The 25,274-nt window shown below is 38.0% G+C and overlaps 4 protein-coding genes across 9 annotated transcripts; 2 read left to right on the top strand and 2 right to left on the bottom strand.

The window, feature by feature from the left end:
- Nucleotides 1-1,520: 1,520 nt before the first annotated feature.
- cntf (ciliary neurotrophic factor) lies at nucleotides 1,521-4,295 on the bottom strand. Of its 3 annotated transcripts, none has more exons than XM_056235287.1 (4): nucleotides 4,154-4,295; nucleotides 3,946-4,072; nucleotides 2,781-3,074; nucleotides 1,521-2,238 (listed from the first exon to the last, which is right to left on the bottom strand). In XM_056235287.1, the coding sequence occupies exons 2-4, from the start codon at nucleotides 4,054-4,056 to the stop codon at nucleotides 2,047-2,049; spliced, it is 597 nt and encodes a 198-aa protein (XP_056091262.1). In that variant the 5' UTR covers nucleotides 4,057-4,072; nucleotides 4,154-4,295; the 3' UTR covers nucleotides 1,521-2,046. The 3 variants fall into 3 exon arrangements, with proteins under 3 accessions (XP_056091262.1, XP_056091264.1, XP_056091263.1); XM_056235289.1 differs by having other exon boundaries at nucleotides 2,865-3,074; XM_056235288.1 differs by having other exon boundaries at nucleotides 4,220-4,267.
- Nucleotides 4,296-7,046: 2,751 nt separating this feature from the next.
- Nucleotides 7,047-8,516, top strand: si:ch211-113e8.11 (uncharacterized). The gene is made up of 2 exons (XM_056235275.1): nucleotides 7,047-7,245; nucleotides 7,746-8,516. The coding sequence occupies exons 1-2, from the start codon at nucleotides 7,172-7,174 to the stop codon at nucleotides 8,389-8,391; spliced, it is 720 nt and encodes a 239-aa protein (XP_056091250.1). The 5' UTR covers nucleotides 7,047-7,171; the 3' UTR covers nucleotides 8,392-8,516.
- Nucleotides 8,517-9,791: 1,275 nt separating this feature from the next.
- On the bottom strand, nucleotides 9,792-18,693 carry zfp91 (ZFP91 zinc finger protein, atypical E3 ubiquitin ligase). 4 transcript variants are annotated; one of them, XM_056235272.1, is made up of 12 exons: nucleotides 17,917-18,693; nucleotides 17,590-17,624; nucleotides 16,397-16,498; nucleotides 16,251-16,287; nucleotides 15,824-15,934; nucleotides 15,168-15,254; nucleotides 14,916-15,089; nucleotides 14,735-14,782; nucleotides 13,641-13,719; nucleotides 12,679-12,793; nucleotides 12,499-12,598; nucleotides 9,792-11,023 (listed from the first exon to the last, which is right to left on the bottom strand). In XM_056235272.1, exons 1-12 carry the CDS (start codon nucleotides 18,309-18,311, stop codon nucleotides 10,006-10,008), a joined length of 2,301 nt encoding a protein of 766 aa, XP_056091247.1. In that variant the 5' UTR covers nucleotides 18,312-18,693; the 3' UTR covers nucleotides 9,792-10,005. The 4 variants fall into 4 exon arrangements, with proteins under 4 accessions (XP_056091247.1, XP_056091246.1, XP_056091248.1 ...); XM_056235271.1 differs by having other exon boundaries at nucleotides 14,735-14,785; nucleotides 17,917-18,689; XM_056235273.1 differs by having other exon boundaries at nucleotides 14,735-14,785; nucleotides 15,177-15,254; nucleotides 17,917-18,683.
- Nucleotides 18,694-19,963: 1,270 nt separating this feature from the next.
- Nucleotides 19,964-24,391, top strand: LOC130070768 (GTPase IMAP family member 9-like). The gene is made up of 3 exons (XM_056235285.1): nucleotides 19,964-20,118; nucleotides 23,303-23,339; nucleotides 23,503-24,391. The coding sequence occupies exons 1-3, from the start codon at nucleotides 19,987-19,989 to the stop codon at nucleotides 24,240-24,242; spliced, it is 909 nt and encodes a 302-aa protein (XP_056091260.1). The 5' UTR covers nucleotides 19,964-19,986; the 3' UTR covers nucleotides 24,243-24,391.
- The last annotated feature ends 883 nt before the right edge of the window (nucleotides 24,392-25,274 follow it).

Genomic DNA, 25,274 nt, shown 5'->3' with positions numbered 1-25,274 from the left:
GCAGAGCTCACAAATTCATCTTCACACACACCACAGACGCACGCACACACACACCACACAGACACTGCAGAGCTCACAAATGCATGTGTTCACACACACACACACACACACACACACACACACACACACACACACACACACACACACTGCAGAGCTCACAAATGTGTTCACGCACGCACACACACACCACACAATTCGACTCTCACACAGATTCTCCCTCCTACGCAAGCGCACACACATTCCCCCTTTCTCGCCTCACACACACACACACACACACACTCTCTCTCTCTCTCTCACACACACACTCTCTCTCTCTCACACACACACACACACCCCTCCCCCTTCCATTCTCTCACACACACATCCTGCCTCACGCTCACATCACATACAGTCACATTCTCTCTATTCTCTCTCTCTGTAACTCACTTGTACATACATACACTCAGACAAATACACACGTAATAACACACACATACACACCCCTCCCCCTTACACAGGAATCCTGCCACTCTTCCAATACACACAAATACACACACAGATCACAAACATACACTCCACCCCCACTCTTCCAAACACATCCTGCTTTTCCTTTATCACAGATACACACACTTCATGTTTTATGGGGACTTTCCATAGACATGATTTTTATACTACAAACTGTATATTATATCCCCTTACACTAATCTGAGCCATAAAAGTAAACTTTCTGCATTTTTACATTTTCAAACAACATCACTTAGTATGATTTATAAGCGGTTTTCCTTATGGGGCCCAAAAAATTTGCAACCTGTTTGAATGACAGTTCATATATTGCCATTTATTGCAGTGCAAGTTTAAAACACAAACATAAATAATAAATTATTAAATGGTAGTGTTTGTCTTTCTTCTCCAATTCAAGTCATCTTCATACAGTAACCAGGTGCTGAATCCTTAATGCTCTTCCACCAGAGTTCACCTCACAGTACATCTCCTAAGTCAAAGGCCATACCAGGCTCGCTAAGATATAGATTTTGAATAGATATTTAACATGTTAAAATCAGCGTAAAGGTACAATGACTTCAATCATCATGAAAAAAGGCTAGTTTGTAGACTTTTCTCTGTCACTGGATGACCAGAGTCACATCTGACAAATTGACCTGGAATAAAAAAAGGCAGAACTTTATGCAGCCAGCAGAGGGCATGAGTGATCCATGAGTGTGGATGGGGAATTAATCCAGACAAACATCAACAGATGGTACATGTAATAACTCCCACTGCACATGTAACAGGAATAAGAAGCATTTGTATGATAAATGTGAAGTAGCCTTTTTAAGGTATACATCACTGCTTGTACAGTAGATTGTTCTAGATATCTGTAACAGTAGATTATCAAAAATACAATTCTTTCATCATTTACTCACCCTCATGTCCACCCAAATCTGTACACAGAATAAGATAATATATATATATAAATGTATATATTTATATATATTCTTTTGTGTTCCACAAAGGAAAGTAATGTATACAGATTTGAAATGACATGAGGGTGAGTTAATGATGACAGAATTTAAATGTTTTTGTTTGAACTATCCTTTATAAATGCAAATAAATGCATACAGTATTTTTTTTTATATACAAACAAAAAATGAGATATTATCCAACTTTGGAGTTTCTTTGATCATCATGATCACAAAAAAGTTTGCAGTGTCTGTTAATGCTTAACAATCTAAAGGTCAACAATCTTAAAAGGTAATAAACCATACAGTACATGTAAGAGTTTTGATTAATATTCAAAGGTATTTACATTTTTGCTACAGTTTAACATCTTATTTAAAAGTAGAAATATATTAAAATAACTTTTCATAAAATAATATCTTGTTCAGACCCACCCCTCCTGCTTTCCACATGCGGGAAGGCTGAATTCCAGTGACTGCATCCAGATCCTCTGACTCTCTACATTCTCCATGCTGTAATGAAATTCCTTTACCTCATTCTTATCATACGGTCCTCTTCCGCTCCACCCTTTAACTCTCTTTCTTATGTTCTCTTTAGTCACATATCTAAGTCTCACTTCCTTATTTTCCCGGCGCCTCCTTTCCTTGTCCTTCGGGACATTGTCTTTGGTGTTTTCTCCATTTCTGCTGGCAGAGAGTGGAGGGTATCTGATGTTTGGCCAGTCCAGTGCACGAGGTCCTGCAGCACTCGCACAATCCACATCTTCAGACCGAAACTCCCACCGGCCACCTGACCATCCAGCTCCTTTCACACAAGCACATACAGATTGTCTATGAAATTTAGACGTTTCATCAGAAAGCTTTACATTCAGGGTTTGAAATGTACACCTGCCAACCCGCCAAATGCGGGTAAAAATCAACTGTGGCGGGTAACGCTTTCAAATCACTAGACAATTTGGTGGGTTACTTATTAGTTAATCTGGTTTATTTTTTCTTCTTTTTTAGGCTAATAGAAGTTATGAAAAATTTTTTTTTGCCAAATTGGCCAGTGAGTGAAAAAGTTAATTTCAAACCCTGTATGTATATATATATATATATATATATATATATATATATATATATATATATATATATTATAAACTGTGACATAGTTAATCTGGTTTATTTCTTCTTCTTTTTTTCTTCTTCTTTTTTTTCTTCGGCTAGAAGTAGTTCTGAATGGCTGGTAACTTAAAAATTTAGTAGCCAAATTGGCCGGTGAGGGAAAAAGTACATTTCAAACCCCGTTTACATTTATGAGAAAACATTATATTTAAAATGGCGTGCTAGACATGTTAACTCCAGCACCTCTTTAACTTCAGCTTCAAATTTCTGGCCATCCACTAGTAGCTGCCCTGTGCTTGCCAACAGGTGTACCAGACGATCCCTCACAGTTTTCCGTTTTCTCCTATACTCGCTGTCTTCATCGGAAAAATCTGCGTCCTCCCGGGTAATGACATCTTCCAGAAGTCGCAGACACTCCTTGAGTGCAGCGTGCAGGATAGATATTTTTTCTGTATCTGACAGCTGAGGAACCAACGGAGGAATGGATACTAAATAATCTCCGGCAACCGGTGAGGACGGCAGTGATTCACTGTTTCTCTAAATGGGAAGACAAATGAGTTGTGGTTACAAGGAATCACCAGATGGAAGAAATTGTAAACAAACATGTGGTAAACATGACAGTGAGTAAAAGCAGCAATTAAAATAAAAGATAGAGGAAAGTAAACTTATTCCTTATACAGTCAACACACAATTTCCAAAGGTCACCTGAACTTAGATTTAAAACTCCCAAAAAGTTGCTAACTTTTGGAAAAGATACTAAAAATCTGAATAAAAAAAAAAACTCACTATATTTTAGCCTCAGCTTTAACCTGAAAGTTTAATGCCCATAGAAGCATGTAGGCTAGTTGGCATATTATTAAGTCACTAATTAATAATGTAGCACCCTCTGAAGCCAGGCTGGTCCTCAGCAGAGCAGCTCATTAGGTTGAATAGTAAACAGATGTTGCTCACCTATTTCAAAAGAAAAATGACTCCATTACATTCCAAACCGCTCCCACGTTTCAGGCTACTTTTCCAAGAAACAAGCCGAAACTTTAAAGTAGCCTACGCTTGAACATTCATGGAAAACAACAAGGAGGTGGTGCTGGACCTGAATAATTTGGCAGGTAACCAAAAATGTATTTATTACTGGAACAATCGCGCTTTATAGCCTGATCCATCCAGAAACAAGTTCCGTCCCCTGCGCGCACCGACAAGTCCTGGATAGCACAGACAACGCTGTCACTTCTAACGAAGGCTATTCATTTGCTGCCTCCTCCAGACATTCTTTTAACTTGCTAAATGTCATGATGTCGCAGACTTCAGTTTGCGTCACACTCACCACCAGACCATAATTAGGAAAGACTCAACAGTTAAATATAATAATCAGATTAGTTCTGTATAAATAAGCTCTATTTTTGAGACTCACGTATGCCTCCAGGAGTTGAACGCATTCCTTATGAAGAAGCCGGGCTAGAGCTGCGGTTCTCCCTGCGTGGCCCCGCAACCCATGACGACCGTTTGCACCTCTGCCAGCCATTTATACTCAAAAACACCTACTGTTTGAAAAATAACGTTTGAATCAACAGCAGGAATAAATCAGCATGTTCTTGTTTTCACTATCCCCTATACACTACCGTAGGCCGCCTATGGATGTTGAATGGCGATCCTCGGGCGCTGTTTCTCACTCCTTATATATTTTCAGTTATTTCACTGTGGTCAACTCTCTCGCACAACTTCCAGAAACGCTGTTCACCCCTTTGAACTGAAGATGTAGCTCTGAATTACCCGTGACTCCGCCTCCTTATGGGAACGTGGTGCGTTTGAGGGGCTGGGAATATCAAGACGGAATTTCATTGGCCTAGAGTTCTTCATACCAATGTATAATACCAAATGCAAACTGGAAAATATAAACAAATAAAAGGAAAAAACACTCAATAGAGCTGTGTGCTTTAACATCAGGATCCTTTTCGAGCCTCTGGAATTTCCTATGGGTTTTCAGAAAAGCAGATTTTGGTTTATGAGTAAAATTAGGAATGTGGTTTACATTTCACATGTTTTGTTTTACAAACTTGAATTGCACAATTCATACATCAAATGTGAATTTTGACCATCACATATGATGTTAAGTTTTTGTCTGTTGTATTATTAGGGGGTTTAAGTAAGTGGCAATGTTTGCAAATTATAGGAAAATCTTTAAAGAAATCGCACAAAGAACCGAGTCCAGAATGATTCTGAGGACGTATCAATGTAAAAGCTGATTTATAATTCTTTTTATAAAGAAAATACACTGATTTATGTTGTAGCAAGTTGCTTAAAGTCCCTGTAAAGGCAATTCTAAAAAAAAAAAATTCTAAACACATTATGTTAGAAATCTATTGCTAAAACACATTACAAAGACTGTGATCTGTGAAGTACTGAATTGTGAAGTTAGACCGTAAAACAGTTTTGCACCATTGCTGTGTTCAGGATTTTCTGGGCGGGGCTAAAACGGTGGCTCGATGACGCACTGGAGCCCCTGAGCTCCTGGCCCCGGCCCTATACTGTCGATGACGCACTGGAGCCACTCAGGCTGGCCCCTCCTCGTCTAGAGCACATTCGCATCAGTTCGCCTCTCAATCGCGATATATCAGTAGGCTACTATTAGTTAGTTACTACAGCAAAGAGTAGAAGTACCTCTTTGACTACAGCCTACAGTTTGCTAGTAGCTAGCTATGCCTTCGTCACGGAACACCTATTAGGTGTTTACGTAGGCCTACCTGGATGCGATCACTTACAAAAAAGATCGGTGTCCTTGTTTAAATTTCCGAAAAACGACCATATTAAGAAGAGGTGGATTAATTTTGTGAAGAGCCACCTTGATGGAGAGCTGAGGATCACCACCAACACCCACCTCTTGTAGTGATCATTTTACACAGGATAGCCCTCTGGTCCTCTTCGTTCAAAAATGACCGAAAACTTTTACGTTTTGAATTATTGATTTTTTTTTTTTTTTTTTTTTCTTTATCGGAATGGGATGACACTTGGTGACTTTTGTTGTATTAGCTATGTTGTGAACACAAAAAAAATTATGGACATGATTCGGATATGTTAAAGGGTCGTGGACTCGTGGTCAGGCCATAGGAAATGAATGGGAAATACAATAGGGGACGCCAGGAAGTATACTAACATTTTTTTAATGTTGGTCTGTAGGCTAACTCATGCGTCATTTATTTGAGCTGTGTCTCAAACATATAATAGTCCCATATTTGTCTGCTATAAGGATCTACACCCTCTACCTTGTGTGATCTATAGTGCCAAGAGTGTCAAAAATAGGTGTGACATTAATAGGAAACATGGACATTGTAAATTGTGCATAAATTTTATTGTGGAAATCAATTTTTCAGAATTACTTGCTATAACCCTCCTTTTATACAAGTTGTAACATATTAATTATGCATATAATTAGGTTATCCACAAATGATGTCATTATCTGACTTAAATAATAGTCTGTGATGTATTGGTCTGTAAATGTAGAGTATTTGCTCTAGTGTTCTGAGGGCCCTATTGGAGGGGTCTCTTGCAGTGAACACATATTCCCGCATAACTGATGGGTTGTATACCATTCTTTGTAACACATCCATGCAAATTATCAAATAAAATGACATTTATAATTTAAATGTATCTTTTATTTTTAATATTTATTTTATAATCCAAAAGTGCATATGCTATCAGTCAGTCAGTGGATGCATATTAAGAGCTGCTGCAGCTGTGGAAAAGTGATAGATCAGAACATGTGTCTGCTTGCAGACTGTGCATGAGAGAAGATATAGGCCTAGCTGTTGCCATATTCCTTCCTCCACTGATAACAGCTGCAACGAAAACTCATCTTAAACTTTAAAAATTCATTGTAACACTGTTAATTTACAGGATCCAGTATAAATGGATAATACTTCTTCTGTATTATATGAATGCATCCTGCAAGCTGTTCCACAAAGTGGTGGGGACAAAATAGTCCTTAGTAAAAAGTGACATGTCCCATGGAGACCAAATGATGCCTATGTCCATCACCACATTAGGTCCGTTTGAAAAGACTTGTATATCCCAGTGTTGTTTTAGTATTATTTATACATTACAGGAATTATCAATATTTTGAATTGGCTTTTATTTTATATTTTCAGTTTTAATTTTAATTTGAGTGCTTTTGTTATTTTTATTAGATTTCATTAGACTTTTTTTCTATTTTCTATTATTTTCATATTTCAGTTTTTGTAATTTTACTTCGATTTATATATATTTTAAAATCTGATAAAATGTTTAGATTTTTTGATAGCCATAGTTTTAGTTAACAATAACAACACTGATATTCTCATTGTGAAGTGTGAATCTGTAATTTAGTGCATTTGTTTAGGCATGTTGGTCAGATTTTAAAATGTCAGGTATTTCAATTTTTCCCCACACCACTTCTGCTCATGTGATATCATTGTCGCAATACCATTCCGCGCCTCGCGGTGGCGTGGCACATTACTTTTTCTTTCCACGACATTCTGGGGACCAAGAAGAAACACTGACATCCGGATTAAGAAACGACTGACAATTTAATCTTCAACGAATCATATTGACAAGTATTTGAACGGTTTTGGATCACAGTTGTCATTTGTGATATTCGAGTGGATATGAATTCGCTTGTGGGATACGGGGTATCATCTGAGTCAGAGGATGAAGAGAAGGGAGAAGACTATCAAAAGGAGTAAGTAATTCATAATTCACTAACGTTAGACAAATACATTATCCATACTTTTTAAATCAGTATGGTGTTTTTCATTTAAAAGAATGCCAAGTGTGAAGAGTAGCATCTTTCCACAGTTGAAAACTTAAAGAATAGCTCTCTCAAAAATACAAATCGTCATCATTTAGCCTACTTAACGTTACTCTCATAATTACAAACCCATTGGACGTTCATTCCTAGGTGCAAAAAATAATATATATTTAATATACATATATTGTGTAGCCTACCATTGAAGAAAGTGAGGGGTTTCGAAAGACTAAGGATGAACAAAATTACAGATTTTTGTTTGTTTGTTTTTTGTTGCAAACTACACCTTTAATAAACTGAGAAGTGAGCATTTTTGACAGAATGGTCACCATTCACATGAATAAAAAAATGGGTAGCCTACACTATTCCTTTAATGAGCTGAGAAGGATCAAGTATCACTTTTTAAATAAACATCTTTAATTATTCCTGCTTAGGTCCTTCAAAAAGACGGATTGTGCTGTAAAGGAGGCAAAAAGCCGTAATTTCCTGTTGGAGTCGGAATCGCCGTCCAGTGAGTCTGAATCTGGTCCAGAGAACGAGGATCAAGAGGAGGCACCTACTGCCAAACGCTCCTTTTCTGAGTCCTTGCTGACCCAGTCCCTCCGTCCTCACACTCACAAGCTCCCGCCTCCACCTCTGGGAGGCTCCAGCTCGGGTGGAGCGCTTACAGGCAGCAGTGTGTTTGCTAACCCCTTCAAAGTAATGGCTGAGGAAAGACTGAATGTCCTGCAAAAACATGTACCTCTTACTTTACAAGCTCGCCCCACTCAGATCGGCGGTAAGCGCATTTGTGTGGCCTACAGGAAGGATGGTCGCTGCCGCTTTGGAAGCCGCTGCAAGTTCGCACATGACAGCGATCTGCAGAGTAACTGTGTGGTCACCTCTGCTAATGGACCAAAAGACGATGATAATGTTGCAGGTTCACATAATCGTGATCCGCTGGCTTCTTGTGTGGAAGACACAGACCCAGACGGAGAGAAAGACAATGAACAGCGAAAGAAAAGAAGAGTGGGAGTGAACGATTCTCTCATTCCACCAAAACGTGCACTCAAGCAGTATGCCAGACTCTCACACCCCTAAAAGACATTATAATGCTGCTCATTGGGCAACAACTCCCTTTTATGTGAAAATCAGTCATGATGCTGTGTGTTATATTTATTTAATTAATATGCTACTAATAACATCATCAGTCTGTAAAATGTGGAACCTTTTTCCAGAGGTCATTAAGACAAATGGCGATGTGGTCAATGCAAAAAGAGACTCTAACAAATATAAGAAATAGATGTCATTTATTTAGGTCTGTAGTTTCCACAATTTTTTTTTATTTTTTTATCTTACATTACCGGTAGTTGAATTCTAAGGTTTTGAAACAATGAATGTAAATACGCATACATGTTTGTTGCCTTATGATTTTAAAAAATATACTGTAGTGTATATGGTTAATGTTCAAACTTCTTTCAAAGTTTCTCTTTTTCACTTGAGCTATTGTGGTTTATTTCTACTAGGGATGCACAATGTATTGGTGTATTATCTCTTACTGGTGATAGAACATTTCCCCCCCATAAAATTGGCTTGAAGAAATTAGGTATACACTTACTGTACATTCACAAGTTTGGAGTCAGTAAGATTTTTTTTGTGTGTGGAAAGGAAGTAGTATGTTTTATTCAGTAAGGATGGTTTAATTTGGTCAACGGTGACAGTTAAGACATTTATAAATAATGTTACAAAACTTTATATTTCAAATAAATGCTGTTATTTTAAACGTAATCATTAAAGAATCTTGAAAAAATTGTATTACAGGTTCAAAAAACCAAACAAAATTTTCAACATTGATAATAACAAGAAATGTTTCTTGAGCAGCAAATCAGCATATCAGAATGATTTCTGAAAGATCATGTGACACTGAAGACTGGAGTAATGATGCTGATCAGCTTTGCCATCACATGAATAAATTACATTTTAAAATAGAAAAGTTGTTAAATTGTACTAATTATTTCACAATATTACTGTTATCACTGTATCAAATAAATGCAGCCTTGGTGAGCATGAGACTTCAAAAACAAAACAAAAAATCTTACGACCCCAAACTATTATATGGTAGTGTTTGTCAGCTAATATTGTATATTTAGTTTGTTTCCACCATTTATGTAACCTTCATCATCATTGTATTCTCACTTAAAGTTAATCTTTAAAAATGCTAATCATTTATTAACACTGTTAAATGTAATATTTTTAGGATTTAATTTTTAACTTTGGACAAAATAGAATAGAATTTTAACATGGATGGACCATAAAATGACAATAATTATCAGCTCATCTGTAATATGGAAGCATCCCTAGTTTCTACAGTACCAATTCAAGCCACATGATGGCACAACTTTGCTTACACAATGGCTTTACTCACACAGACTACCATGAATTGAGTTCTGCGAAAGCCTCTACAGCCACAAAACAACACACACACACACACAAAACAGATGTGGTTGTTGGAGGGAACTATAACTGTTTATATACAAAATGAACAATGACAACAACTCAAACACTCCCTGGTACAGACATTTCTACAAAGCTACCAAAAGTTAATGCGATTACATACAATATATTTATGACTCTATATATTTAACTTCAGGGCATGTAGGAGGGTGACAAATAACAGTCATCTCACTTTCCTCCATGTTACACCAACTTCCTTCACTACATCAGAACACGCTGCATCTGGCCGTCTGAACTGTCCGTCATGTTTTGCTCCTCCCCCTGCCCACCCGCCTCCCAAACCCCACCCACATTTCCATTCTCATTAGTCCCATCTCCCTCCCAGACCACCTGTCTCGCCTCCGAAGGGGTATTGGAAGGCTGGGGAGACGTAGATGAAGAGGAGGCAGGATTACTCCCAAATCCCAAACCGCTCCGGCAGTCAGAGGGTACCTCGGGCAGGGTTTGGGAGAGGAGGGGAGTATTGGGAACCGGGTTGTGGCTTGGGAGCCTAGGGAGGGTCCGGTTTTGATGTTGCTGGGTGGTCTGAAGAGGCATCTGCTGTGCAACAGAAACCATTGGGAGCTGCTGCTGAGGAAGCCCTCTGAAGGACATGTGGACAATCTGAGACTGGGGGCTGTAGGACTGCACGGGCAACTGCTGGACCAAAGCAGCCTGCTGGGAGACGCTGGTAGCAGAGGACTGGAGGGGGAGCTGCTGAATTTGGTGGTGTTGTTGCTGCTGCGAGACGGGCGTAGAGATGAACTGTAGAGGCATCTGCAGAGCGTGTGCGGAGGTCTGCTGTGCAGGAGCGCTGTTCGCCTCTGTCGATGACATGGCCAGGGTCACCGGTACCTGCATGGAGTGCAGCGGGTGATCCTGATCCACAACCATCACTGGACCCACGTGCGTCACCGGGGCCACCTGACCGGCTGGCACCACAGAGCTCCCCTGGGCCTCAGGGACCCCCTGCTCTGTCTGTATGGAGCCCGTGGAGGTCTCCAGCAGCGTGGTGACTCCGGCAGGAGTAGTGATGAGGGCTCCGGCGTTGGCGGCCAAGGCCTCGGCAATGAGCACCTCGGGGTGGCTCTTGGCTTTGTGAGCAACCACACTGTCCTTCTTTTCAAACTTCTTGCCACAGATGCTGCAGGAGAACTGGTACGTGGCGTCCGCATCGTGCTTCTTCATGTGCCAGTTGAGGGAGGCCTTCTGACGGCAAGTGAAACCACAGATTTCACACCTAGGAAGGAGACGAGTGGGTGTAAAGATTTTTTAAAGATTTGCGACATGGAAGAGAGAAAATAATTCAAATTCTTACATTTATTCTATTGACTATAATAAAGAATGTAGAAGGGTTTTTTTTGTGGAAAATTATGTTTTTTTTTTTGAAAATTATATGTTAAAGGTGACGTGTAGTTTTGTCAGTAAAAAAAAAAAGAGCATTTTTCCTGCTTAATATGGTGAGGGAATGATTAGGCACTGGTAGGTTTCCCCGTAAATTAAAACATCTTGATGGAGCAACATTGACTCAACCAATGGTATAACTTTGAGGACAATTTTTGTTTGTCCTACCAATGTAAGACAGAGTTCAAGAAATCTGTCTGAAAAAGTAGAAACAATTTTCACTCAGACTTTGCCAGTAAATTTCACAAATACTGTACAAAGAAACAGCAATTAAAACGTTGAAATAAATGTGAAATTTTTAATTTGAAAAAATTATATAGTATTTTCTTCTGATCTTTGAAAAATATTTTTTTTTACAATATAGCAATATCGTTTTACAAAACATATCAAGAGACTGTACGTAATGCCTTACCTAGGGCGTTTTTACACCTGTGTCATTTAGGCATATATGAACATGGCAATCGTGCTCGGATCCACACCAAAACAATCGCTCCGAGATCCCCCGATTGTAAACGAGCAGGAATCAAGGCTAAATTCGTTTAAGTGTTTACGTGTCACGACAGCTACAGATAAAGCCACAATAAGCCCACAGAGCAAACTTCTCAATCCATCTTAATGGATGACACAGAGGAATGCAAACATGTGAACTCTGGCCAATGTGACTTGCATAAACACATTTTGGTACGCTTTGAAATGTTGCCTTGTGAAAGCGAACCGAACCAAGAAGAAAATGCAACATTGTAACAAATTAAGTCTCTGTTTCGGAACAAAGCAAACGATCTACAGGTCTGAAAACACAGTTAGTCTCCTCAATAGGCTCTATGCACCAACGCTGCTGACGTATTTCCGGTAGAATCTCAGCCAGTGTCTTTACCTCCGCTCCGCATAGCGCGTTCTATAGCGAAGTGTACTAGCGGCCAAACTTTAATAAAATTCATTTTCTCAGAAACGAGACAACAATTTTAGAAACTGATTTGCTAGTCAGATTTCGCATGATATGAGAGATTACTCACCCTCAAAGTTGTCGATGTAGCTCGAAATATATAATTTAATGCCCTTCTCTTTCTTACTCTTATGTGTGACAGCTAACTGCCTCACAATATTGTTAACATCATTCACGTTAACCGCTGGAAGTTCTTGTAAACAGCGAGTGTAATTTGCCCTTATCTCCACCTAATGCAAAAACGGCTTGCGACGCAGCACCGGATGTAACTGGGCGGGCTGAGACAAAACACGGAAGCGATCGTGCATAGAGCCTATTGGAAAAGTAATAGTGTGCAGTAGTGTGTAAGCAGCAGAGATATGACTTACTGTAGTGGCTTTTCTCCAGTGTGTATCATTCGATGCACAGCCAGGTTGTGAGAGCTCTTGAAGGCGCGAGCACAGAACTCACAGATATAGTCTCTCTGATCTGCAACACAGGCTGTACTTTAAAAAAAAGCCACCTAACCAAAGACCCTTCATTTCAAACTTTAGATGTGTCTGTCTTACCTGTGTGGTGCTTGGCATGGCGTAGTAGTTGTTTCTGCAGCCGGAAGAGTCTTCCACAAGAAGGGTGAGGGCAGACGTATTTCTTCTTCATCAGGTGTTGGTATTTAATGTGATGCTGCAGGGGAGAAAGACAACAGAAAGGTTTCAAGTCTAATTTCTGTGTTAGTAGGGGTGTAACGATTCATCTACTACATCGATGTATCGATTTATATTCCTATGATCCAACTACGTCGATCTGTGCTCGGCAAGTTGGCCTTCCAGACGACATATATCGATCTAACATCGTTTTAAAAGGTAATCAATCGATTTTATCGATACTAAATAACGCATTGGATTTAAGCAGGTCAGACTTTATATGGATGTTTTTTCTTAGCACTTTTAAGATAAAGGCGTTAAACGTTATTCGATTCAGTCTGCCTATCTGTGACGTCATCGCCACGCAAAGACAACAAAACAGCATGGCGAGCGAGCGAGAAATTATCAAATTATCAAGTCCAGTGTGTGGAAACTCTTTGGCTTTTGCAAAGACGGAGATGTTCTAAATAAGTCGCTCGCTGTTTGTAGGATATGTAAAGGTCAATTGGTTGCACTTTATTCAAATAAAATGTGAATGCATTTGCCATTAATTGTTGTTTACTTGTTGTTTGTTTATATCCATAATTAATTGATACCCGATTCCCTTACAAGAAACAACATGAATCTAGGAAACTTCACCTGCACTGCCCAGTATCCAGGTATTTATTTCAGTCACACTGGGTGAATTTTTGGCTAAAAAGTTACCGAATCGATTTTAAGTCACTGAATCTTTTCGGATCGTATCGTTCTAAATGAACCAATATCGTCCTTGAATCGTATCGACAACCAAGAATCGTGATTCGAATCGAATCGTTGTTAAAACGAATCGTTACACCCCTATGTGTTAGGTATCAGTCAGTAAGGGAAGCACTAGTTTGCGTTTGTACCTGTAAATAGCGTGGGTGGGCCAGAACTGTACCACATCCTTCCATTTCACAACGCACATACTGGACCGGTGGCTTTTTCCTGTGCAGAAGAACAAATGATTTTCAGTTAATGTAGGAAAATAATAATTATTAATATTTTACTGGAATCTTCTGCTTACAAAGTAAACACAAAATAAATTGTGGCATGCTGCCAATTACCACAGAAAATAATTTCAACCCATCTGTAAAAAGTAAAAGTAAACAGTGTTTACGGTAATGCACTTGATTGTACAGAAAATTAATGGATATACAAAATATACAGTTATTAAACTTTTTAGAGACTAAAGCCATAATCAGGATTACCACACTTTGTGACCAATAAATGGATATTTTTCCATGATTTTTCTATTGGCTTGTGACTTAATAATGTTTTTCACACTCAAATACAGCGTTTCTTTAGAACTGAAAATGACTAGAAAAATGTATTTTGACTAGAAATTTCTATTACTTTTCCATGATCTGTTATAATTTTAGTTATTATAATTTCTATGACTTTTTGGAAATCAACACTTGAAATTGCCTGACTTTTTTATTTATTTATAAAAAAAAGGATATTACTTATTTATGGAAATTTAAGACTTTATTTACAATAGCTTTGCTCAAACAAGCAGACACTACAACAAATAAATAAATTATATATATATATATTTATATGGGAACACTTTTATTTTGATAGTCTACTTTAGACATTCTATAAGTTACTTTGTAACTACAAGTATCAGTCATTAGAATATTAGTAGACTGTCTGCATAATATCTGCAAACACCTTTTTTTTATGCTCCCCTAACAGACATTATACTGACTATAAGTAACTTTGCAACTACAAGTCAACTTATTCTACTAACCATAAACCTAACATAACAGTCTACTAGTGAGAGTTAGTTGATATGTAGTTGCAAAGTTACCTATAGTTAGTAGAATGTCTAAAGTGGACCAACAAAATGAATTGTAACCATATATATTCTTGCGAATCTGTATTCTAATTAAAAAAGATGGTTACTGCTCTGCTCCTGTTTTAGGGCAATTTCAGCATTCAATGTGAGATGCTTTGTTACCTTCTCTTAGGAAGACGGGGACTTTTATCATCTTTCCTTCTCCGCCCTCTTCTAAGACAAAAAACCTGACAGTTAATATTTGTTTATCATTCACATATCAGTTGTTTGCAGAAGTTTCATGAAGTGCTTATGTCCACTTATATTTTCATCACAAATATATAAAACAACGTTACTGACTCACTTCCTAGGCGGCTCAGCACCTTCCTCAACTTCAGCACTGGTCTGCACATCTGTGCTCTCCCCTCCCTCAGTTTTGATCTCTGTCTCTTGATCTGTTGCAGTCTCCTGCCCTGTAGCCTTGTCTTTCTTCTCCGTCAGTCTGGTGGGGGGTCTGCGCCTTACCTTAAGAAAATCTCTACACACCAGGACAGAAATGGAGAGGGCATAGGAGACGAGACCTTCATCATACAGAAGCTGAAAAACAAACATGCACCTCTCATACTTAGGATCATAGCTCTGGTCATTCAGGTCATCTCTAAAAGGGACGTCTTCATCGCTACTGACAGCATCCTCTTCATCACTGTTGAACAAACAAACATGAGCATCAAGCCATAATTAATTGCCCACAAATCAAATGCACGACAAAAATCAGATTTGGCTAATGCTGTAAATCAGTGTTTCAAAATCTTTTTGCACTTTTGATTTGTTGTCATTTTCCAGTTGTTTGTGATTACTGGATAATGATTTTTAAAAATTCATTTTTATACATTTTATTTTCTCTTATATATTTTAGATACTTTCAGCTCCCACAAAAAGCAATTTCCGCTAATTTAATCTTTTCAAACTGAGCATGACTGGAAAAACTGATACTGACTTTAGAAATTGTATTTACCGTGACCTTTTTAATAATTCAATGACTTTTATTTGACTTTTTATTTTTCCCTGATATTTACAGGTTTTCCATGATAGTGGAAACCCTGATAAGTTAGCATCATTCACAACTTTATTTTATCATTGACTGATTACTGTAATCATGCTACAACACACCATTTATAAAATGAAACGATAAGTGTTTCCAAGAGGTTATGATGACATAATTATGTCAAATCCAGATGACCACAATCAGTATATATACAGGTACAACATTACCTGTGTGAAAGGGGTAGGTAGTTTTGGTCTTTTGGATCATCCACAAATGGACACTCTTCCTCTTCCACAACGTCTTCATCATCCATGCTCTCCTCTTCTTTTTTCTCCACACTAAAATATGGCAGTAACAAACAAAGGGCTTGTTACACCAACACCAAAACAGTAGCAGCCATCAGTGTCCTCAAAGACCCCACAAAATGGCTTGACGAGCAGTTTTTCTTTTTTTAACAAATAGCCAGCTGTGAATCGTGCTGCGCTACTGGCATTTGCTAGTTGGAGGACGAGAATTTGGATATATTTGGTAATGCAAGATATTTTGAGTAAATTAAAAAAATGTGGGCATATAAAAGCCACGAAACTTTGATTTCATGGGGTCTTTCATGAGAAAGTGTCCATGTGTTCTCATAATAAATGTGCAATCAATCACCTTGTTCCTGTCTTTTCGACTGGTTTATTGGCCTCCACTGCAAGCAAAATTGGCAACCATTATAGTAATTCTGTAGGTTTTGTAGTCAGTATTCAGTCAAGAATTTGTAGTGGCTCAGCAGCTCATTTAAAAGCTCAGCAGCGTACCATAATCAATGTCCATTTCTGGCTCAATTTTAAACACAGTCCTAGGCGAGCCCCGGCAGGTGCGGGCCCCTGAGCGCACCTGCACCCGTCTGCCGCGGGCCGCTGGAAGAGAACACAGTCACATAAAGCAGAATCAGATCACATCCTAAGGCAAGCTGTTTTACCTTTCTTCCTTAAAACTAACTAGTATCTATTTTTACATTATTTGTTCTTTTAATAGCATTCCTTTGCTATTAGTCAGTAACCCAATAATGACTAGCTCTCTGACTGCTTACATATTGCAATTTTTTGCCAATGAGTTCTATGGCAATATGCAACTTAGATATTTAGTAAAAAGTTCTCATTAGTTAATGTATAAACTATCATTACTTAACAATGAGCCATACATTTGTAATAGAATTTATTCATTTTTGTTGACAACAGTAGTTAATAAAAGCACAACTGCTCATTGTCAGTTCATATTAGCTCAGGTCCATTTAAATTATATTAACAAATACAAGTTTGGCTTTAGTCATTTTTTAGTAAATGTTGAAATTAACTAAGATTAATAAATGCTTGAGAAGTATTTTTCATTGTTAGGTCATGTTAACTATAGTAGTTGCTAATGTTAACAATATGGAACCTTACTGTAGTTACCAGACATATCAGATAACTATTCAAATCCTACTAGTTGGTATTCCTGGTATAATTGTTGCTGGCATCTATTCCAGAATTACAAGTACTAATTGAATAGACACTAGTGCCCTACTTATACAAATTACCTATTTATTAGACACTAGTTTGTGTTCCAATTAACATGTTTAATCTTACTAGTATGGTTTTTAATTGTAACTATACAGTAGCTATTCTTTCAGACTAGTCAATGGTTACAAGAAGTAAAAGTTATTGTAACTAGTACTAGAACCTAAAAGTAAACTAGCAAAACCAGAACACAAAACTAGTCGAAAGTGAATTCTTTATGTCTGTGTCACAGATCTCTATAGAATTTAATGGCAAAATAAAGAATATTTTTTTTAACAATAACAATGACATTTAATAAATGTTTTTCAAATCACATTTAACAAATCTAATGAATATATAACAGAGACTAGTCACTTTTGGATTACAACTAGATTTATAGAATAATCATACAACGGCTGGCCATACAGCCTCATTTAGATGCTCATTAACAAAATAAATGTAATTTAAAGTACCTCGATTAACCAGCGCATCCTTGTTTCCTTCCAACCTGTCATAAGACGGGAGAAACAGGCGGTTTTATTTATTATGTCTCATCTTACACATTCTCCTTCCCAGTGTCAAAGATTGGGCGTGCGTGATTTATTTTGCCCAACTACTCTCTCAGAAACACAGCTACTTTCACTAGTGCAAATGTAAACACTGCAGTCTGCCAGCATTACGCCTAAACGTGTGAAAGGAGCACAGAAATGCCATGCATTCATTACTATAAGGATATTCACAAGCGAGGCCCTGTTATATTACCCTAAAACACATCACGTATATTACAGACTGAAACGTACTCATCCGGCAGGTCGCAGTCGCCGCCGCTCTCTCTGCCCGCATCCGATGAACCTGCAGCGGCAACTGCGCTCTTCCTGCGCCGCGGGCATTTCGCTTTCCGCCGGCGATTCGCCGCTGCCTCGCGTGATACTTCATCCCGGTCCTCCCCGATATCACTCTGCCTCCACACGGGAATCGTTCGCGTTGACCTGTCCCGTAAAACCCGCCCGGAACCCGCCTGGCTCGTCGCAGCTCCGTTTGTTTCGGGTGGGCAAGTCCCTTCGGTCGCCAAGCACCCTTCCCCGCTTCCTCTGGACGCCCTGCACGGGCTGGATGCGGTACTCTGCCCCGCGGATTTCTCCATGGCCGTCTCACTCTCCTCCACCTCTTTGTTGTTCGGGAGTTGCGGCTCCATCTCCACTAAAGTTGTTTTTTCTCACTTCTGGACTCCTCAATAATTCTCAACAAATTGAAACATAGCTTGAAATAAACAGGAGGCATAAAATATGAAAAATGTTGGATTGCTAACGGCCCTGATCCGATTGTCAATCATTTCACTGGACGCTCTTACGTCTCTTTGCAAATTTTGTGCAAAAAATTGAAGTCGTATAAGTCGAAAATTTAGTATATCATCTCTATAATAACTGTGCAAAATTCATTTTAAAGACCCAGACCCTATTTTAAGTTCTTAAAGCTATAGTAAGCCACGCTGTTAGCAGGGCCCACTACGGTTGCTCTTTGTTGCGTCTCCTTTAAGTGGAGCTGAAGCCGAAGACGAGCTCAGCAGCGACACGCAGCGCTACGGCTGTACGTGTGCCAGTTCTCACTGACCTACAAAAGTTACTTTGTGAAATACAAATAACCACCGTCGTTCCAGATGTACTTTAAATTGAAGAATATGGCGTAGTAGGAGCCTCTCAAAGCATAAAAAAGAGAATCGCAGTCAGCTTTCAGGCGTTGTTGTCCTTTTAGTTGGGTCCGTTCAACATAAATAAAAACGTATGCATGATGTAAAAGTATGTCTCGTTATTTATTTTTTTCTGTTGAAAAGATAGAGCAGTTAAATAAAACCAGATTTTTCACAGAAACAAATCCATACACGTGTAATTCATTTATCAGTTTTATCTGTATTAAAACTAACACAATTTAGCTATTTTCTTACATGAATAAACTTTTACTATGCCTTTAATTATTTTGGACTTATAATTTTCCTGCTTTTCAAATGCATTTGTCCGTATTTGATCGTTTAATTTATTGTCTTGTCCGGTCCCACTCCCAGAGGACCGAGACCCAGACATTCAATCTCATAATCGTGCCCTTGATAATCTTTTCCCAAAAAGTTAGTGTCTTGTTGTCTCTTGTACCAAGAAACATCAGTGTCATTTCCAGGCTAATTTTCTGTTTTTAGAAAAATATATAAGGTTGGAGTTGAAATAGTGAATACATGGCATTTTTACATCATTTTGCTGGGCACTGCAGAACGGGGACACAAAGGCCATGTCTCACAAACTATAAGGTTTTATGTAATTTTGTATGTCGGTTTCAAACACAAAAACTGTCTTAAACTTTTTCATATGATTAAAGAGACCATAACCCTACCCTTTTTTAGGGCCTTCCTTCAAGCTCCACCCATCATCTCTGCAGTGAGCGAGAGAGCAGCTGCTTGACTGATCTTGCAGTGGCGTCTTGTCTCCTGTAGATGGCAGTCTACACCAGATAACCCTTCCGGTGAAGCAAGACTAGCAGAGTAAACGAAACTGTCCTTTTGACAAGAAAAAAGAAACCCAGACGATGTGCTCTACATTTAGAAGTAACTTAATTTTGCATCCATTAAAGAAAAACGTTTATACTAACTTAATATTTGCATTGGAAAGAAAAAATCTAAAGTAGTTGTTTAATGGCAATCGAGTGTTTTCTTTTTGTGATTTTAAAGAGACAGCATCCGTTTAGGGTAGGCTAGATACAGCTTGATTTAAAGCAGTAGCAAGGTGTATTTAGATGTCAACTTAATACACGCAATAGCATTGTTCGTGATTATCATAAAAATAATAATGATTAAAATTATCATTTTCATATTTTTAATTTTTTCCATGACTTTCTTTATAGCTGTGCAGGACACTTTTCGTAGACCATCAACAACGACGACCTCAAAGTCTTGGATCTCATCTATCTCCACAAAACTACTGGTGGTTTCTATAATTGTTGCTATTGCAGGGATTCAGGTATGCTTAAATCTAGCATATATTTTGTCCCTTTTTTTACTCTAAGCTGATTATCTTTTTAACATGTCACTGTAAAAAGTAATACCTAGATCTAACTTATAAAAAGTGAGGCAAGTGGCTGCATTGGATGTTTTATGTTGATTCAACTTGCAGCCTTTTTTAAGTATATTAAACACTTTAACATTACTTTATAGAAACGCAACAAAATCAAGTTGAGTTAACTAATAGTACTAGTATTACTCAGTTGGATAAACCTACTTTTCTTGGTACAGGTAACTTATTTATGGGTTGCTACAAGTAACCTGTACTCATTTTAATTAGGTTTTATGAACTTTATTTTCTTAGTAAAATTAACTTAATCATATGTGAATAAACATTTTAATATATTTTTTTAATTGTCAATAACAATTACAAATTCAATTGAAGAATAAAAAGATGAGAAGATAGATTGAAGACAATATATAATTTATTCAATGTCAACCAGTGTCACTTTTAACAGTGACTACAAAACAGCAAATAAATGTGGCCGCACATGTACACTCTAATATAAAACAAACACTGTAGAAGTGTATTTTCAACCTGTTCTGAACAGTACAGTGAAATATCCAAACTGCCCAATCTGAAATGTTTGGATCAAGGTAAAGTGAGCCATAACATCACATTGTATCACACTGGAACTGCAATGTCAAAAATTACATGATGATAGTTTAGGACGCACAGGGTCCAATCCTACAAAAAGCCTCTGATATATCTCAAGTATACACCAGTTTTGAGGGATACATGAGGTCGAGAGCATAGGTAAGGAGGAGCAACAGGAGGCAGCATGCTTTCGACAGGTTTGGCACACCTCTGACCACGGGCTGTCCTTATATGATAATCCCAATCGTGTCGGGGTGATGGCACATGTAAATTTTCAGTGGGCAACTGCCAAGCTCAGCGTGCACCTCTTTTTCAGCCCGACTCTATTGGTGGAGACAAAAAAGAAACAAGAGTTTGGTCAGACACATAGGAAATGAGATGAATATTAGCAGACAGGTAGAAGAGATAAGAGACAAAGTCCAAATTGTACTTTTGTTGCTAAAGGTGGTGGATACAAGATGGAGACTGTGACTAGAACATGTGACCAGAGTGAAGTCTACCATGACAATGCCATGGGTACTAAAATATCATGATCTACTCTAGCATGAGTGTTGTATTTTTCTGGTTCAAAGGATGCATTACAATAAAACAAATGCAATTGTCCTTGCCTGTACCTGATTGGTCATCACATTACTGTTAATTAAGCTACAGACAAAATTATGTCCAAAAGACATCTTTTCAACGTCTTTGTCACAAAGACGTACATTGAAAAGACGTCCACTGAGGAGCCAGAATGAAAGTTTTTACGACTTTTTTTGAGGTGTTCTGTGATGAACGTTCACGGAAGCTCCATTCAAGGTTGAAAACTAGTTCAGATGTGGACAATCTGGACAATTTTCAACATCATTTAAGGTCTCATTTGGACAATGTATACTTATTCTAGACCAAATAAACACTCTCAGGATATATTAAATTAAAACTCACATTTATTTCAATGTAATTTTCATGTGTAATTGCAAAGCAATTCACAGACAGTGAAGTTTCTTTTCATGATTTTTGGACAAACACGCACTGACACCTTTAGACAGTTTAGCATCTGTCATTTATACATATTTGGATCGTGAGAGAAATCAGATTCGAACCAGGGACCTTAAGCTGCCTGCCCTAAGTAGACAGTAATGATTTCATGATTTTTGGACAAACACACACTGTCTGAGAGTTGCTTTGCAATTAGAAATTACGTTGAAATAAACATGAGTTTTAATTTAATGCATCCTGAAAGTGTTTGGTCCAGAAAAAGTTTAAATTGTCTAAATGAGACATTAAATTACATAAAATATGTCCACATCTGAACTAGTTTTTAACCTTGTATGGAGGTTCCCTGAACGTCTATTGGACTTACAGAACACGTATAATCTGATCAAATTGTAATTGAATCTATTCTGAAGTTTGTCTTACCTGGATGTGAAGCTCGAAGACCCCAGGTAACAAAAGTGCTTGGGTATCTAAAGACCAGGAAAATGTTAGATGTTAGAAAAAAATCAGTTGTAAACTTCTTTAGGTAATAGGTTAGAAATAGTTTAAAAATCTAGACCAAAAATCTGTCATTAATTGACAATGCAGCATTAAAATATCGTGGATCAAATCTCTAAAATCAGACAGACTACTAAACATACATCTCTACAGTCTAATCTGTGCATCTGCTTTAGTAATGCAAAAGTATAATAACATAATCTCTGAGTTCTGTCAAAGACACACAACACACAAAACAAAGTGTTGTCCATAAAACACCACATCTTACTTTCCCTTATTTGCCCGCACAACTATTGCCTGAAGGCTCGAATTTGCGACCGTTTCGATCGCATATGATCCCGAAATTTAATCTGTGCAATCTAAAAATATAACCGAGGGCATTTGTGCAACTAATTATTACATACGTAACTTGTATGTGTTTTTAAACACTGCTGCTGTTTGTCTGCCGATCGACCACACTGTGCAGCCATCTTAGCTTACCATGTGTGCAGGATAGCTAGCTATACAATTTGCAAACCTAAACTCAGCTCCCTAGTGGAGTAAGCGATTTTGCGTGACTTTAGTTTACATCACCAGTCATTCGGCTAAATTTGCTCAACTTACCGTGTTAATCAGACCCTGAAATTCAGATCTGCTGCAGCGACCAAACAGTTGAAGTACCGAGGAAGATATTGCATCTGCCTGCAGTCCCCGCCAGTGAAAAAGGGATAATGCCAACTTATAAAATTTAAAATATTTACGTTTGATGAACACACCTGTCACATCGACAGCTGCTCAAATAAATTGTGCATTGTCAACTCACTTTTATAACATTTATTGTACACAACAACCACATACAAATAACTACCCAAATAAATTGCATGGGTTTTATTTAAAATATATTGTTATATAAAAACTGATATATTTTAAGTAAAGAGGAAGTATTTTGATACTCTTTTTGTATAAAACCAATAAAATAAACTAGATTACAAATATTTAAAATATATAAAACCTACTTTGTGGGTGTAGCACTTTTTACAGTAGCCTATTACAAGAGGCTAAATGTCATAAAATGTATATAAATCACTTCTAGATTTTCAAGCAACAAAAACTGGATTTTGATGCTACAGGTAAGGCTTATTAATATTATTTTTGATATACATAAATATATTACATTAATTAGCTCTGGCAGGATGATGAATATTATTAAAAAGGCTAAATATTGGTGTATTTCATTGTTGTTTTACATAAATGTTTGTAAATTTAAATATATAAATTCTTGTTAATGTACAGAGTATCAGACAGGAGATCCGCTTCGCATTCTTTTGGTTGGAAAAACCGGAGTGGGGAAAAGTGCAACAGGCAACACTATACTGGGACAAAAGTTTTTTGAATCAGAGATATCCTCCTCCTCTGTGACTGGGCATTGTGAAAAGTTTCATGCTTTAATAAATGGCAGAAACGTGTCTGTCATTGACTCTCCGGGTCTGTTTGACACCACCCTAACTACAGATGAGGTCATTGACAGAATTAAACTCTGTATTCCACTCTCTGCTCCTGGTCCCCATGTCTTCTTAGTTGTGATTCAGCTGGGCAGATTCACAGATGAAGAGGCAAAAACTGTTAAAATCATTCAAGCAGTTTTTGGTGAGGAATCCTCCACTTACACCATGGCACTGTTCACTCATGGAGATCGATTGGAGGACAAGAACATTCACAGATTTGTGCGGGACAGCCCAAAACTACTCAGTTTCATCAAAACTTGCAGTGGACGATACCACGTGTTCAACAATAAAGAACAAAATCCTGAACAGGTCATTCAGTTGCTTGACCAGATTGATAAAATGGTCACTGGAAATGGTGGACAGCATTACACCAGTGAGATGCTTGAAAGGGCAGAGAGAACGATTGAGAAAGAGAAACAACGTATCCTGAAGGAGAAAGAGGAGCAGAGACGGAGGGAAATACAAGCTCTGAGGGCTCAACTTGAGGACGAGGCCTATGAAAAAGCATTAAAAAAGTTAAACAATTAATCTGACTTGCTGGCAAGAGACCAAGCTGAAATAGACCTTCCATTCTTATTGCTTTAATCAAAGCACTGGCACTTAGAATAAGCAAATTATTATTTTGAACATCTTCTGATGTGATCCACATGAAAACTGTTAAGTACTGAACAAAACTTAAAGGGGTCATATAATGCCATTTTCATACAAGTTAATTTGATTCTTTAGGGTCTAAATGAAAAGTTTGTAATATACTTTAATTAAAAATTTCTCGTTAGTATTGTAAGAAAACACTAATTTACCTGGTCAAAAACAGCTCTGTTTTCAGCACGCCGTTTCAGTGCATATGCCTTTAAATGATAATGAGCTTCACTCACTCCGCCCCTCTGTTCTGCGGGCGTTTAGACACAACGCACGTGGAGTGTTGCCTTGACAACAGTTGAGGGTATATTTTGGAGAAAGAATGGCAGCGGGAGTCTCTGAGGACACATCTGTGCAATCGTATCAGTTTGAACCGGAGTCGGACCCGGAACAAGATGACGGCGGCAAAGAAGTTCGACAATTAAGGCTCGAACAGGATGTTTCTGAATGGTTGGTTAACATAATGTCACTTTGATCTATCTTTGTATGTACTGGCAGGGTAACGTTACAGTAACTTAGTGAGATGTACAAACGCTATGTGTTTACTGATGTATACGTACTCAGTTTGTAATGACACATAACCATAACGCGTTGTTCATTATAAACGTGGGATTATGAATTATATCGAGAACGTTGTATAGAAAACATGCCGTAATGTAACGTTACCCTGAGTGTAAACCTCAGCCGCATTCATCGTGAAGCGTGCAAGCGATTTGCAAAGATTAATATAAAGGTTAATACAATTTTACACTCACTTCTTCTGGAGGTGCAGCAGGGACACGAATAGTTGGTACCGATTCTTTTTTCAGGAGCAGCTTCTTGGCAAAACCAGCTTTATACTGACCCTCGTTTATAAAGCAGTCTGGTGAGAAATAATTCGCGAATCGCACAAACATGAAAACATTGACGTTGCTCATGGGG

This window comes from Rhinichthys klamathensis, unplaced genomic scaffold (genome assembly GCF_029890125.1).
Source record: "Rhinichthys klamathensis goyatoka isolate OS25496 unplaced genomic scaffold, OSU_Roscu_1.1 h1tg000418l_1, whole genome shotgun sequence".
In the NCBI taxonomy this organism is placed as follows: domain Eukaryota; kingdom Metazoa; phylum Chordata; class Actinopteri; order Cypriniformes; family Leuciscidae; genus Rhinichthys; species Rhinichthys klamathensis.
The sequence above is the reverse complement of the archived record's forward strand: the minus strand, read 5'-3'. Positions and strand labels throughout refer to the sequence as shown.

What these genes read in the sequence shown, in the direction of transcription:
- si:ch211-113e8.11 (XM_056235275.1), top strand. Translation starts at nt 7,172, where the DNA reads ATGAATTCGCTTGTGGGATACGGGGTATCATCTGAGTCAGAGGATGAA. An exon ending in GGAGAAGACTATCAAAAGGA is followed by an intron (nt 7,246 to 7,745) that starts GTAAGTAATTCA and finishes ATTCCTGCTTAG; the next exon opens with GTCCTTCAAAAAGACGGATT.
- LOC130070768 (XM_056235285.1), top strand. Translation starts at nt 19,987, where the DNA reads ATGACTTTCTTTATAGCTGTGCAGGACACTTTTCGTAGACCATCAACA. An exon ending in TTGCTATTGCAGGGATTCAG is followed by an intron (nt 20,119 to 23,302) that starts GTATGCTTAAAT and finishes AATCACTTCTAG; the next exon opens with ATTTTCAAGCAACAAAAACT. An exon ending in ACTGGATTTTGATGCTACAG is followed by an intron (nt 23,340 to 23,502) that starts GTAAGGCTTATT and finishes GTTAATGTACAG; the next exon opens with AGTATCAGACAGGAGATCCG.
- cntf (XM_056235287.1), bottom strand. Translation starts at nt 4,056, where the DNA reads ATGGCTGGCAGAGGTGCAAACGGTCGTCATGGGTTGCGGGGCCACGCA. An exon ending in TTCAACTCCTGGAGGCATAC is followed by an intron (nt 3,075 to 3,945) that starts GTGAGTCTCAAA and finishes CTTCCCATTTAG; the next exon opens with AGAAACAGTGAATCACTGCC. An exon ending in TTGAAGCTGAAGTTAAAGAG is followed by an intron (nt 2,239 to 2,780) that starts GTGCTGGAGTTA and finishes CTTGTGTGAAAG; the next exon opens with GAGCTGGATGGTCAGGTGGC.
- zfp91 (XM_056235271.1), bottom strand. Translation starts at nt 18,311, where the DNA reads ATGGAGCCGCAACTCCCGAACAACAAAGAGGTGGAGGAGAGTGAGACG. An exon ending in GGATGCGCTGGTTAATCGAG is followed by an intron (nt 16,499 to 17,589) that starts GTACTTTAAATT and finishes GTTCTCTTCCAG; the next exon opens with CGGCCCGCGGCAGACGGGTG. An exon ending in GGTGCTGAGCCGCCTAGGAA is followed by an intron (nt 14,786 to 14,915) that starts GTGAGTCAGTAA and finishes TTTTTGTCTTAG; the next exon opens with AAGAGGGCGGAGAAGGAAAG.